General features: G+C 36.3%; 4 protein-coding genes across 4 annotated transcripts; 2 read left to right on the top strand and 2 right to left on the bottom strand.

Annotated features, from left to right (window-relative positions):
• Positions 1 to 947: 947 nt before the first annotated feature.
• On the bottom strand, positions 948 to 4882 carry LOC110380224 (serendipity locus protein alpha). Its single transcript, XM_021340138.3, has 9 exons — positions 4693 to 4882; positions 4426 to 4617; positions 3992 to 4243; positions 3694 to 3813; positions 2974 to 3367; positions 2630 to 2811; positions 2282 to 2474; positions 1512 to 2201; positions 948 to 1430 (listed from the first exon to the last, which is right to left on the bottom strand). The coding sequence occupies exons 1-9, from the start codon at positions 4759 to 4761 to the stop codon at positions 1090 to 1092; spliced, it is 2433 nt and encodes an 810-aa protein (XP_021195813.3). The 5' UTR covers positions 4762 to 4882; the 3' UTR covers positions 948 to 1089.
• A 213-nt stretch (positions 4883 to 5095) lies between these two features.
• LOC110380226 (myotrophin) lies at positions 5096 to 6712 on the top strand. The gene is made up of 4 exons (XM_021340141.3): positions 5096 to 5262; positions 5641 to 5751; positions 5831 to 5914; positions 6205 to 6712. Exons 1-4 carry the CDS (start codon positions 5194 to 5196, stop codon positions 6289 to 6291), a joined length of 351 nt encoding a protein of 116 aa, XP_021195816.1. The 5' UTR covers positions 5096 to 5193; the 3' UTR covers positions 6292 to 6712.
• LOC110380225 (group XIIA secretory phospholipase A2) lies at positions 6705 to 9084 on the bottom strand. Its single transcript, XM_021340140.3, has 3 exons — positions 8695 to 9084; positions 8379 to 8624; positions 6705 to 7265 (listed from the first exon to the last, which is right to left on the bottom strand). The coding sequence occupies exons 1-3, from the start codon at positions 8924 to 8926 to the stop codon at positions 7120 to 7122; spliced, it is 624 nt and encodes a 207-aa protein (XP_021195815.3). The 5' UTR covers positions 8927 to 9084; the 3' UTR covers positions 6705 to 7119.
• A 606-nt stretch (positions 9085 to 9690) lies between these two features.
• Positions 9691 to 12111, top strand: LOC110380233 (large ribosomal subunit protein uL13). The gene is made up of 6 exons (XM_021340147.3): positions 9691 to 9843; positions 10202 to 10332; positions 10696 to 10805; positions 11100 to 11245; positions 11640 to 11762; positions 11985 to 12111. The coding sequence occupies exons 1-6, from the start codon at positions 9823 to 9825 to the stop codon at positions 12066 to 12068; spliced, it is 615 nt and encodes a 204-aa protein (XP_021195822.1). The 5' UTR covers positions 9691 to 9822; the 3' UTR covers positions 12069 to 12111.
• Positions 12112 to 12810: the final 699 nt, after the last annotated feature.

Below are 12810 nucleotides of genomic sequence, written 5' to 3'. Positions count from 1 at the left end.
ACGTTTGTCGCGAACTCCGAAGCAAGTAGTTTGTGAGGCACGTAAAATAGATCGCGCTTATATACTGTGGCATAAATTATGTTAATGTACCAATATGCACGCTGAAGATATATTCGTGATTTGCTATAGCCATTTGCTTTTAGTGCATGTGAGAAAAATCTAAGATGCCATCATTATCTTCAGATTTTGATCGATCATTGATCACATCTTGAATCGAATTAGTGAGCTGTAGAAAAATCTCGCAGAAATTGGTTTAATCAGTGCTACATCAGCGATTACTTAGACGACACTTTTAGTCCACAAAAAATAGAATAATTATAAACTAAGATTATCCGATTATCTAACAAAGCGAAGGGGTAACATTCTGTCGACTAATTGGCGATGAAATAAAAAACGCACGCACGTGCAGTCGCCACTTTCCTGCCGTTACACTCGACTAATAACAGGGCAAAAAGCCGAATAATTATAAAACAATTACCATAAAAAGTGAATGTAGGTATGCAAAACAGCCACGCTCTTTTTACGGTAAGGGAAAAGACTGTGTGTACCATGCCGTAAACTAAGAGATAAAATATATCATCTTTCTTTAGTTACTTTTGTATTGTATAGGTAGTTTGTACATTTCATCCCCTTGCCTACTGACATATACATAGCAGCTGGATAACGCCAAGCTTTCACAGTACGTGTGCGCGACTGTGTTGCTAGTTAGGGTACGTTTACACGGTACATATAGCTGGAGCAAGTTAACATGCGCAAGTGACAAGAGCTCGCGGGTACTTTGCTTTGGTACGTGCGCGAGTCGCTGGACCCGCACGTTTTTAAAATGCGTGTAACCTGCGCATGTGCCTCGACATGCGCAAGCTACTTGCACCGTGTAGATACGTTAGTGTGTAGAGCCCGACTTGATATCGAGGAGAATAAAACAAGTCTATTTTACAAAAAAATAAAAACCTTTATTTATATAATCTTGATACAATCCGTTAGATCTAACACTGGATATAATATCGTTACAAAAAAATTACTTAATAATATTGGACGGATAATCTTATAATATTATAGACGTCATTAGAAACAGCATTTAAACACTAACTAGAAACTAGTTTCCAACTGTGACTTCAAATTGTTCAGTTTGCTTACTACATAGTTTAGGTCCTGGAGTCTTTCCAAAGTATCTACAATGGATGGCTCATGATGAGTCATGTTTGTAGCACTATCTTCTACTAAAGGCATGTCTACAATGCTGGAATTCACGGGAATATTCCAAACGTGCTTAGTCATTGTAGCGTTCTGGTTGTTTACGTCGATCCTTAGCACATTTTTTGGTTCGTAGTAGTTCATAGTTTTATTTCCACTGGCTACAACGTTGTTCGTCGATTCAGGTTGATACGGCATCGAATGAGATAGCATATCGTTCATTTGATTCAAAATGTCTGCAACAAAAAAAGTTACTAACATTGCCACATTCTTGCAATTAGTATCATTACTCCTTAACAAGTTCATTAAAGTTTTACCTGTGATTTGTAAACTTGTAGTTTCATCGAAAAGGTCTTCTTTATCATAAGTCTTATTGATATCGCCATAGACTTCAATATCTCTATAGACAGGTATCTTATATTGTCTATTCAAAACCGCCTTCCGCAGCGACGGGCGATTTCTAATCGGCGAAAAGTTGTAAAGCACTGAGAATGATGCATCTCTTACTTTGTCCAGTGGCTTATTTACAAAAGCGTTTTCGTTATATACGTCTTTGTCATCACCATCAGCACTGAATAATCGGTCCAATTGGACGGAGAAACTAAGCTCGTTGCCTGTTTTGCCCCTCAGTCGCTTCGTCAATTGTGATAAAGGAAAGTTCCGTGTTGAAGAGCGTACATTGGTCCTTCCGAATACGCTTCTAGACATATTGTTGACACGCTTCCGAGGCGAATGAACGTACGTATCACAATTCTTTACAATTGTATGTGTTGCGTTCTTGTAAACCATTTGCGGTTCCTCTTCACCTTCACACTCCAGCCACTGGTCATCATTATCCTTAGGGTGGTGCAAACCATGGATTCTATTCACCAGTGTGTATAAAAGCTTCAGACGTTTTATAAGTTGATCTAAAGATACTTCCTTGTTCTTATAGGGCATTTTTACATCATACACAAAATCGATGTCTGAGCTTAGCAAGTTGCTTACAATTTTACATTCTTTTTGAACTGTAACATTACAAGTTTGAACATTAATTAGATGAAAAAAAGACACGTTACATTTAAGGGTTTTATAGTTTAAGTATTACCTTTATCTAAGTCAGCCAACAATAACAATAGTTTGTCATGGTGTCCAAGAGCGTCTGGCTCACATTTGTCATAAACATGGAAAAAATCATAAACCATGCATCCCATATTGATAACTGCACACACATCCCCATTGTTGTAAGAATTGTCTTTCAATATCACTAACAATCTCTGATGCATCATTTGTTTTGATTTCTGAAACAAACCAATAACAACATGAGATCATAATTGAATAGGTATTGCAAAATACAGGAAATTGATGAAGAAAACATGCTGCGCTAACCCAAAATACAATTGGTATAAAGTCAGGAAGATGATGATGATGCTATATCCTTTGTTATAATGTTTACCTCGGCAAATGCACTCGGATCAACAATCAAGAACACATTGTCTCGAATTTCCTGAACTTCATGCATCCAGGAGTTGATCAGCAGTGTTGCATGGTGGCTCTCTGGCGACATCATTAAAGCTGGTACCAAATGTGGATCCAGGGCTTCTAAACTGGCCAAGCCACTACGCAGTGACAAGATCCCTGGAAGTTATAGTTAAAGAAATTATGTATAGTCCTGTAATATTTATCGAAATTAAAGAGTTAAAAGGAAGGATGCATTATCAAACAAAGACTAACGGAGGTTATATAATAGTAGGTAAAGAAGGACAAGTTGGAATCAAAACTTTTGTGAATGGGACTTACTATTTTGATCAGAAGAGCAAGAAACTGCAAAGTTTCCAATTTGCAGCAACCTCTCATTGTACATATCAAAATCCTTTACGAAGGCACAATTTACTGTTATTTCACTCTCACTCTTTACCAAGCATGTGCAAGTTCCTCTAGCATCATTGTAGAAATGATCTTTAAGTATATCAACCGGGGACTTGTTGTAGGTAAAACAGTGTGCAACCAAGGCTAACAAAGCTGTATTTGTATTAGTCTCTAATGCATATAGGACATCTTTCAGCACATCAATCAGGACATTGACATTTGATGGCATTATTGGCAGTTTTAGAGTTTCTGGAGATGCTTTTACGGCTGAGCTGAGGTCCCCCTCTATTAATTCACTGAGCAATGCTTTTGTTTCTCTGAGGACCTGAAAAAAGGTTTATATCAATTTAGTTGTTTAGTAGATTATGATACTCAGCTGCATTCAATTAAACTAGTAGCAGACCCCAACAGTATCTCTTGTGTGACACATGATCAACACATTTATTAAGAAATTGCCAAAAATTAAGCATTATAAGAAACTAGCTTCTGCCAGCGGTTTCACCCGCATCCCGTGGGAACCTTTGCACGAACCCGGATAAAAATATCTAACACCGAAAGAATTGTTTAAATCGGACCAGTAGTTCCTGAGATTAGCGCGTTCAAACAATCAAACAAACTCTTCAGCTTTATAATATTAGTATAGATACATACCACTTGGCAGCGTGCCTTCACAATATGTTGATCATCAGCTAAGCAGTACCGACACAGTGTCATTGCTGACAATAGGAGTTCATCAATTGACACATGCAACTCACTCACACATTCAACCATCTGCAAATACAATAATACTTGATTTAATTTATGTACTACTATGTACTCCCTCACCTAACAAAATGTTCTGAATGTGAAGTATGTGAATTATAAGCCACATCGGACGGATGTGCAACAACCTTTTTTTGCTGGATCCACCCCTCTTTCAGCTGTGTGAAAATTCATCCATTTCACTGACCTGGTCCTTCCACTGATCATAAAGTTCTTCCGACTCTTTATAATCTGTCTTATAGATAGCATCGCCAAGTTTGCCAAGAACCTCAAATGTATGGTCAATCCAGTTGACAAAATACATAGTAGTAATGTTGAAGGAGTCATTTGTGCTGTCACTGGTCTGAGAAGAGAATGATGACTTCTCTAGGTAATTCTCTATGGACGTTAACTTGTTGATGCACCATGATAATCTTTCAACTGCATACTGACGGCTTTCCTGAAATTCAAACAAGAATGTTATAGATTTTTTTGTGATTAAGACAAAAATTTCATGGAGAAATAGCTATGTGGTGAATATGTCATGTACTTATTATTAAAAATCCACAAAATCTGAATTAAAGGTCAGTGGGTCGTCTTAGGGGCGGAGTGAATTAAATATTTAAAGGTAAAAAGCAATACCTGCAACAGCGTTTGATGGCGAAATTCCACTTTGAAGACGTCAAATAAACTGATCAAACATTTATTTATCTGACTTGAACATAATGTGTAGACTTCACGAACTTTTGATATATCCCCGTCAGTATCCTCAAATAACGATAGTTTATGACGTAAACGCAATGTTAGAGGATGAATTTTGTCCAGTATCAAGGTCTGAAAGTGGTTTTAAGATTTAAATAATTCACAAAACATGATTATTCAAATTATGTCACAAAATTCGATATTCACCAATATATGTTTCGTAGCAGCACGAGCGTCTTCGGGTACTAAAGCTAAATCACCAAAACTTTCCTCCATAATTTACGTGATATCAACAATATTTAAGAAATTCAAATAGCATTATACGTTATTATCCCAGTATTTCAAGATTTCAAGAGCAACGATTCGCAGTTCATTGAACTTTATATTGACAGCTTTGACATTGACTCATGTCCTGTTGCCATTGCAATGCTGGTGTTAAGATAATTCTCGAAAAAAGGACAAAATAATTTGTTTTTATTACACTGTATTATTGTAGGTCTAGAATTTATACTGAGAATTTATTCTTGCTGTAGAAACATTTTATTTCCTTCCTGCAAGTTTCGTTACTTTGCCACAGTTAATTTTGGTGCATCCTTATTCAACTTTGACACATGTCATGCATGTCAAAGAACGCCATCCATTGTTGTTTCGATTCCGGAATAAATCCAGACAATTTTGCTTAAACAAGGGTTTAGAAAGTACGCAACAATGAGTGAATTAGTTTGGGGAATTAAGAATGGCGATATTGACCAAGTAAAAGACATAGTAGAAAACAAGGTAAGTGTTACGCTACACTAGTATACATAAGCCAGTTCTTTTCGACGTGAAGAGTCAGTTGTTGGCAAGAGAAAGCAATGTTTCTCATTAAATTCAAGTTAAATTTTGTCAATATTAAAGAAAAGCGTTTCACGTAATCAAAAAACCATACAATTTCCTTTCTCAAATACTTGTCGTTTACTGTGAATATTACTTAGAACTTCAATTAAATATTTAGCTATTCCTTTAATAATTATATGTAATAGATTTCAGGTTTACGTCAATGCAGGCACAAACTTATACAAAGCTATTATTATCATATAAATACGCATTCACAACCCTTGTCCCCTTCAAAGAAACTTACCTGCACAATTTAAATGTATAAAATTATCATTTCAGAAAATTGATGTCAATGCATTAATTGATGGGAGAGTACCTCTTCACTATGCTGCAGATTATGGTCAAACAGCTGTTCTCAACTACCTGCTGGACAAGGGAGCAGACCCTAATGTAAGTGGGAATTCATTTATTCAAGAATACATACAACTGTTCTAGAAAATGTGTTCTGATTGTCATCTTTGTTTTCCAGATGTTGGACAAACATGGCATCTCTGTACTGTTAGCAGCTATTTGGGAAGGTCATACAGACTGTGTCAAGACATTACTCAAAAATGTAAGTAAGAACAGTGAATGGTGCTTTTTCACATGCATCATGAATATGCATGACTTGCAATTTCACAGCTGAGGCAAAAACATAATTTCATGCATTAAACACTTGAAATCAAATAACAGTTACTAGAGTTTTTATTTGAATATCATTGTAATGTTCACCTGGAATTGTTCTAGCAATAAAGACAGATAACAATGTGACTTATGACTCATGAACAATGCTGTATTCTTTTTAATCAGATTGTCCTTGAATATAGTAAGTCTCACCAATAAAACGTGTTTGTAACTTTACAGGGTGCATCTAAAAATGGAAAAACCCCAGATGGAACACCATACATCGATGCTGCAGAAAAAGATGAAATCAAAGAACTCCTAACATAGAATTAAATCTGTCTTGTCAGAAGTGCAACAAGCAATCGCTCAGATTTATGTTTTGATGCTAAGGTAAAATCACTAAGATCAAACAATAAAATTATTAATCCACTATAAAATATTTTTACAAGCATTTATTTACATTGTAATGAATTATTTTTATACGCTCAACATATTGAATTATAAAATATGTATTTGATTATGCGTCCATTTAGTAGTGTGTGTATCTATGAAGGCCTGAACCTCCCTTAAGGAGGTAAGTAGCAATCACCTGATATGTGATGGCTAGCTCATCCTTCCAGTGCTTGCATGAGATTTGTAAGAAGCCCCATAATCTAAATTTAGTGAATAAATTATTTAATATTAAGGTATAATTCCAACAAATAAGATGTAATTTTTATCGCTAAAATAATAAACTGATATAAACAAACCAACTTTTATTTTTTCATATAAAAAAGGTATAAACAAAGTACATGTTAAATCACTTTGATATTATACTTAAAACTAGTTTTAATACCTACTTCATAAGGACCCAACCTATAACACCTGTTGCCAATCAAGTTTTGGAATTATTAAAATTATCCAAATCAACATTCTTCATTTTCCATTTTCATTTCATTAATCCAGTGGTAACCAAACTCTTTATGGAACATAGCACAAGTTGTTGTGCAGAAACTTTTAGGTATCTGTGGGTAGACAAGGTGCTGTCCATATAAGCATGTAACGTGTCCTACTCAAAGATTTTTAAATTAAATTTGAATAAATATGTATCACAAAAGCTTTTAGCCACATTCTTTGGTAAACTAAGGACAATCAAACAGCAAAACAGAAGCCTGATTATAAATCTCCATTTCCTGGGTATTTCTTATATTTATTATTTTTTACTGGTGGACAGTAGCATGCGTTTTTCTGTGCATCCAAATAGGACTTACAACCAAGTGTTAGAGTGCCAGTGAATAGTAATTTTGCTGCTCCTTTGCAACCTGTAATGAAACATAATACAGTTGTACATTATGTTTCAGATGAAATAATGATGATACTGAAAAATTACTCAATGTGATGCAAAGCAAAGATAATATCTTTTGATAAGATAATCTATTTTATATTTCGTGGGTTAAGAACTAGAGTAGCGTAAGGCCAAAATGACAACTTCTCAGGAGAGCCCGAAAACAACTCAAATTCACCTACTGTTATCTTATAGCCCTTTTTGTGGCATATCTATAGTAGTTAGATATCTGATTTTTACTAATAATAAAACTTTATTTATCGGCTACAGAATAATGTAACTTTTTGGTCAATCAAAATACGGTTTCATTTTAATAAAATTTATTTTTCAAAAACTGGTTGACATACGTCATTTTGGCTGTTACATAAATTAGTGCCATAGTAGCGTATCCCACCCTTACGTTTTTTTGGCAGGAAGAAAAATTACGGAAGCTTACGAAACAAGGCAGTAGCGGTACTTTACGTTTATTTGGCACGAAACAAACTAAGCCTACATAATCAAACTTTCTGCGTTAATAACGTATAACAAGATACGTTATTTAAGCGATTACATTGAAGGCATATTTTGGTGTCTTATTCGCTCTGTAAATGGAGTTACGATCGTTGTGCTCGTAATTTTTTTGAGAAAATATTGTCAAGATTATTGTAAGTAGAAATACTTCATTTTAGCAATAAACAAATATCTTTTTTTGTTATACGTTATTGTTGTACTAAGCAATCAACTCACTACATCGTTCCAGTTTTTTGGCACATAAAAATATGGGGATTAAATAAACGAATGGTGAAAAAAATTTTTTTTTGTATTTTTGCCCTTACGCTACTCTAGTTCTTAACCAAATTACCAAAGAGCTGGAGATGCCTATGAATGTTGCAATGCATCAAGCAACAGAACGCAATAAATGGCGACATCTAGTGGACAAGATCAGAAGGAGTCACGATCCTCAGCAGTGAGGGAAACGACTAAGAAGAAGTTCTTAACCCTCGATTTTCAGTACCATAGTGGTGTGAAAGGCTTTGCAATAAATAAGGCAAGGCAGATGATGAAGGCTCTCCAATAAAGAAATCAAGTCTTTTAAAATTTTAGTTCATACCTTTTGTAATTGTATCTCCTGCTACATTTACTGACTTGTAACTATCACAGTAGTTGTAGAGGCACCTTTTGAACTCAAGATCACAAGCCTCTTTCCCACTGTTACAAGTATCGTAGCAAATATCATGGGAATCACAACATTTTGTCATTTCTTCGAGCGGCAAGTATTCTGATGCAATTTCAAAGCCAAGAGAGCCGCAGCCATCAGATGAAGGAATGTGGTTTCTGTTGCGAACTGGTTTCGATCCTGAAATACAATTTAAATAAGGAATATGTCGCAATGATGTGAAATGGTTTATTGAATGGCGGTGTTATACCTTCAGGGCAACTAAATATGCAGTTCTCTTCCACAGCTGCGTCGAAGACTTCATGTAGAGATCTGAACTTCTCGGCTACAGTAATAGCATTCTTAAACATGTCTCCAAACACAGACTCAGCCGATAAAACTGCATCTTTTAAGTTTCGTAACATACTCGAGCCCATGCCAGTGTAAGCATAGGCTACGAATGTTAATACGTAAATCGCAATCTTTCTATATGGAATCTCCATGTTTAACTAAGTATTGATGAGCTTTTAAGAAATATAAACATTTTCAGCTAAAGCATTCAGTATCTTTTTTACCCAGTGCTTAGAGTACACGTAATATTTATATCATGGGATATTCTTGGATTACGACCAAAACAATGTCAAAAACGTCATTATTTGAGATCTCAAATCATAGACAAAATACCAAACTATGATATTCTATTCTATGATGTCGTTCCCACCAAATCCGTGGTCTCCGTTTATCCGATATTCCGATTTGCATTCAATAAATAATGCGATGAATATGTCCCATTAATATAAATGTAAGTAAATTTGTGAAATAATAAATTCCGCTGCGCTGAAGTTCCGTTCCGCTTCTACCTTTTTTTTTGCCGACGTCAAAAATCATCAAATGACCCCTCCCGCTGTGGGTTAGCAGCGGTGAGGGAGTGTCAGACTCTTACTGACTAAAAACCGTCGTGTTCCGTCATAGGCCTTTTATGTACCAGGGCCGCGGTATCTCTTTCGAACAACCCGCAGCCCCGGCAGGCCTTGGCCCTGCTGGGCCCCGCTGGGGTTGCTGACATCTCTTTGAGGAGCGCGTGGACACGGGTCTGTCGTCTAAGTAGACAGAGGGACGATGAGCCACCCGAACTCACCTTAACTTTACCCTCTGCACATATTTTTGTTGTATGTAAAGGTAAAGCATGAATCTATCTTAAACCTTTTCACTCATCGTTTCACGAATTTGCTTTTTATATTGTGTTGATTCCGTGATTAAAATAAAGATTAGTAACATTTAATTAATCGACTAAATGTGCCCATCAAATTTTTACTGTTGCAACACAATCGTCTTTGGTGAATGTCCGGTAGCCATATTGTTTTAAAAAGTTATCCTTTTCCGTTTTGTTGTCGTGAAAATGACGGGCTTTAGCAATAAGGTGAGAAGAAAAAATATGAAAATCAACTAAAATACATTCAAGTGAACCAAATAACTAATCTCAAGATGCAATGTGCACTTTATTCTTTAATTTTATCAGTTTCAACTGTGTTACAAAAATTAACAACATGCACTGCCCATGCATCACACGATTCACACGTGCTTTCTCGTGTTTAGCATTTGTTGCTGGATCACATTACCTGAAACTGTTCGTATTTAATCTTTTGCTAAAAAATCTGAGTTCAAACCTGGTAAAATCATGTTCCAAAGCCGTCTGGATTGCAAATAGTGAACTTCATTTTGAGGTTATACGGTACGTCAGCGGCAGTTTGTAACCAGTGTGGATACTTGTGTTCCAGGCCATAGTGATCGATGGCCGTGGCCATCTGCTCGGCCGCCTGGCCGCAGTTATCGCTAAGGTCCTGTTGGAAGGTAACAAAGTCGTGGTCGTGCGATGTGAGCAGATCAACATCTCTGGTAACTTCTTCAGGTAAGAAGCATTTTTTTATCTGCTCTATAATCTCTTTGTTTAACTTGTTTTCAAGTAAATCTAGAAATTCTAACCCCTATTTTCCTCGCTATTAAATTGTGGTGATATTAATACCGAAAATGTGTTTAGGAACAACACACTGGTAGTTGTTACTTTTTCATATTTTTTTTAAATACCACGTTTATACAAAAAAAAATTAAGTGTTTTGCAGACATGAGATCTCAAATGATGTCTTACTTGGGTAATTTGCGACTGAATATTGAGAAATAGATGTTGTTACTCATAAGTTTTCTGATACTACTACCCTGACAGCAAAATCTAAGTTTAAAATGAATGACTTTTAACAACGTGTATTAATTGCAGGAACAAATTGAAGTTCATGTCATTCCTTCGTAAGAGGTGCAATGTGAACCCCGCTCGTGGACCCTTCCACTTCAGAGCACCCTCCAAGATCCTGTGGAAGACTGTCAGAGGTAAACTATTTATCTATCTTATCTCTAACCATATAACTATCTAGTTAATATCCAAAATTCTGGGCAATGTATTATTGTTTCAACACAAGTTAGTTAAACATAGGGAACAAAACTGTATAACCAGTAACTTTTTCTTACATAAGTATGAGCAATCACCCTGCTAAATGATTATTACTAATTTTACCTACATTATTTGATGTTTATGATAAGAATATCTTGTATGAAGCCATCTATCACAAATGCCGTTATATCTACACACATTAGCAATGTTTTCAAAGGAGGTTTGTCTTTCAGGCATGATTCCACACAAGACTGAGCGTGGAAAGAGCGCGCTGAGGAGGCTCCGTGCGTACGACGGTTGCCCACCGCCATACGACAACCGCCGTCGCGTGGTTGTGCCTGCCGCTCTCAGAGTCTTCTGCTTGAAGCCTGGCCGCAAGGTATGTCGCCTTTACCGACTTTACCTCATTGGAACATAAAAATAATATAACATCGTCCATAACTTTGTTTAGGTCTTCTCTAAACTTATGTCACCAAATGGTTTTTGACTGTTGACAAGATAGCAGATAATTTAAAACAAGGGTGCACATTTGAGAAAGCTTTGGTTAAAACATTTTTGAGTAGATGTTTTAAACAAATGGTTAGTAAACAACATTGATAGATAAATACTTAATAACCCTTGTTTCAAATTGTTTACAATGATGTTTCATTTGGGTAATTTGCGACTGAATAACCATGTTGCAACTTTATTATTGTCTGAGAATTACTCCTTCCCCACTCAAAATCTCCAAAAATGTACAGATTTAGAATTAATTTTTTGAATGTTATTTCTAGTACTGTCACGTTGGCCGCCTGTCCCACGAAGTCGGCTGGAAATACCGTGACGTTGTCCGCAAGCTTGAGAACAAGAGGAAGGTCAAGTCTGTCAAATTGATGGCCTATGAGAAGAAGCTGAAGGTATGTACCACAATAACCTGACTTTACATCCCATCTTGCCCTATCTAGACATTCATATCCAACTATTTGATATTGTAGACATATTTTTTTATGATGATTACATTCTTACCTACATTATTTGATAACAAATGAAAAGCACACTTAACTGAGTCAATATTTTAATTATTCTTATTCAAAACTATTTCTTCAGTCAGATTTGTAACCAGTTTAATGTTTTTACAGAGGATCACGAAGGAATCCGGCGAGAAGGTTGCGAAGACGACAGCGCCGTTCACCGCAGTCATCCAATCCTATGGATACAATTAGGATTAAGAAAATCTAAATATAATAAACCTTTGGTTGCCCAAAACTGTATTTCATTTTAAGCTAGATGTTTCCCACGGTTTCGCTTTTGGCCCTAGGAAAATACTGCAGTCATCCACAGAGTAAATACATATTCGTAATTTCGGTTTCGTTTAACCAAAAACTTATTACTGCAAAATTTCATCAAAATCCATCCAGGGGTAGTAGCATAAAAATAGTAACCACAGAAGAGGCCGGCCTGCGCCTTGTAGAGTGTACCAGTGCCTTCTAATTTAAAGTGTATCATCTATGAGTGCCTTGCATTATTAATGGAGACTGTTTTGTGCTAATAAAACTGATTTCAATAATATGCGGGTACTTAAAACCTTCAGTTAGAAATTCTGTGCTGAAAAAGCATCACAATTGGTTCAGATAATCGTGTACAAACATGCATACAGGCCAAACTGTGAACCTCCTTTATTTGAAATCGGTTGCAAAGCCTAGGTAGGTACCTATGTACACATAAGCTATTTAAACAACTGTGGTAAGGTAAAGGATCGTAACTAAAAGGCATGAAGCTAAGGGCATAAGGGTGAATTCTTTAGTAAGTATAAAGTTTACCTAACCACCTTGACTTGGCTCTGTTTAGAATCAGTGTCCCATTTCTCCTAGCGATTGGGACTCGGGTGCTGGGTCTTAGGTCTGGGGAGGCGCCACGTGCTTCTCGTGCTAGCTCAAGCCGCAAATCTGGGGCCCGATTCTCCTA

Source organism: Helicoverpa armigera, chromosome 18 (genome assembly GCF_030705265.1).
Source record: "Helicoverpa armigera isolate CAAS_96S chromosome 18, ASM3070526v1, whole genome shotgun sequence".
In the NCBI taxonomy this organism is placed as follows: domain Eukaryota; kingdom Metazoa; phylum Arthropoda; class Insecta; order Lepidoptera; family Noctuidae; genus Helicoverpa; species Helicoverpa armigera.
Note: the sequence above shows the minus strand (reverse complement) of the source record. Positions and strands in the feature narration are given on the sequence as shown.

Coding starts and splice junctions, on each gene's coding strand:
- LOC110380224 (XM_021340138.3), bottom strand. CDS start 4,761: ATGGAGGAAAGTTTTGGTGATTTAGCTTTAGTACCCGAAGACGCTCGT. Junction 3,814..3,991: donor ATGATCAGTGGAAGGACCAG/GTCAGTGAAATG, acceptor TTGTATTTGCAG/ATGGTTGAATGTGTGAGTGA. Junction 3,368..3,693: donor TGAAGGCACGCTGCCAAGTG/GTATGTATCTAT, acceptor ACCTTTTTTCAG/GTCCTCAGAGAAACAAAAGC.
- LOC110380226 (XM_021340141.3), top strand. CDS start 5,194: ATGAGTGAATTAGTTTGGGGAATTAAGAATGGCGATATTGACCAAGTA. Junction 5,263..5,640: donor AAGACATAGTAGAAAACAAG/GTAAGTGTTACG, acceptor TTATCATTTCAG/AAAATTGATGTCAATGCATT. Junction 5,752..5,830: donor ACAAGGGAGCAGACCCTAAT/GTAAGTGGGAAT, acceptor TTTGTTTTCCAG/ATGTTGGACAAACATGGCAT.
- LOC110380225 (XM_021340140.3), bottom strand. CDS start 8,926: ATGGAGATTCCATATAGAAAGATTGCGATTTACGTATTAACATTCGTA. Junction 8,625..8,694: donor CATATTTAGTTGCCCTGAAG/GTATAACACCGC, acceptor ATTGTATTTCAG/GATCGAAACCAGTTCGCAAC. Junction 7,266..8,378: donor AGGAGATACAATTACAAAAG/GTATGAACTAAA, acceptor GTTTCATTACAG/GTTGCAAAGGAGCAGCAAAA.
- LOC110380233 (XM_021340147.3), top strand. CDS start 9,823: ATGACGGGCTTTAGCAATAAG. Junction 9,844..10,201: donor TGACGGGCTTTAGCAATAAG/GTGAGAAGAAAA, acceptor CTTGTGTTCCAG/GCCATAGTGATCGATGGCCG. Junction 10,333..10,695: donor ATCTCTGGTAACTTCTTCAG/GTAAGAAGCATT, acceptor TATTAATTGCAG/GAACAAATTGAAGTTCATGT.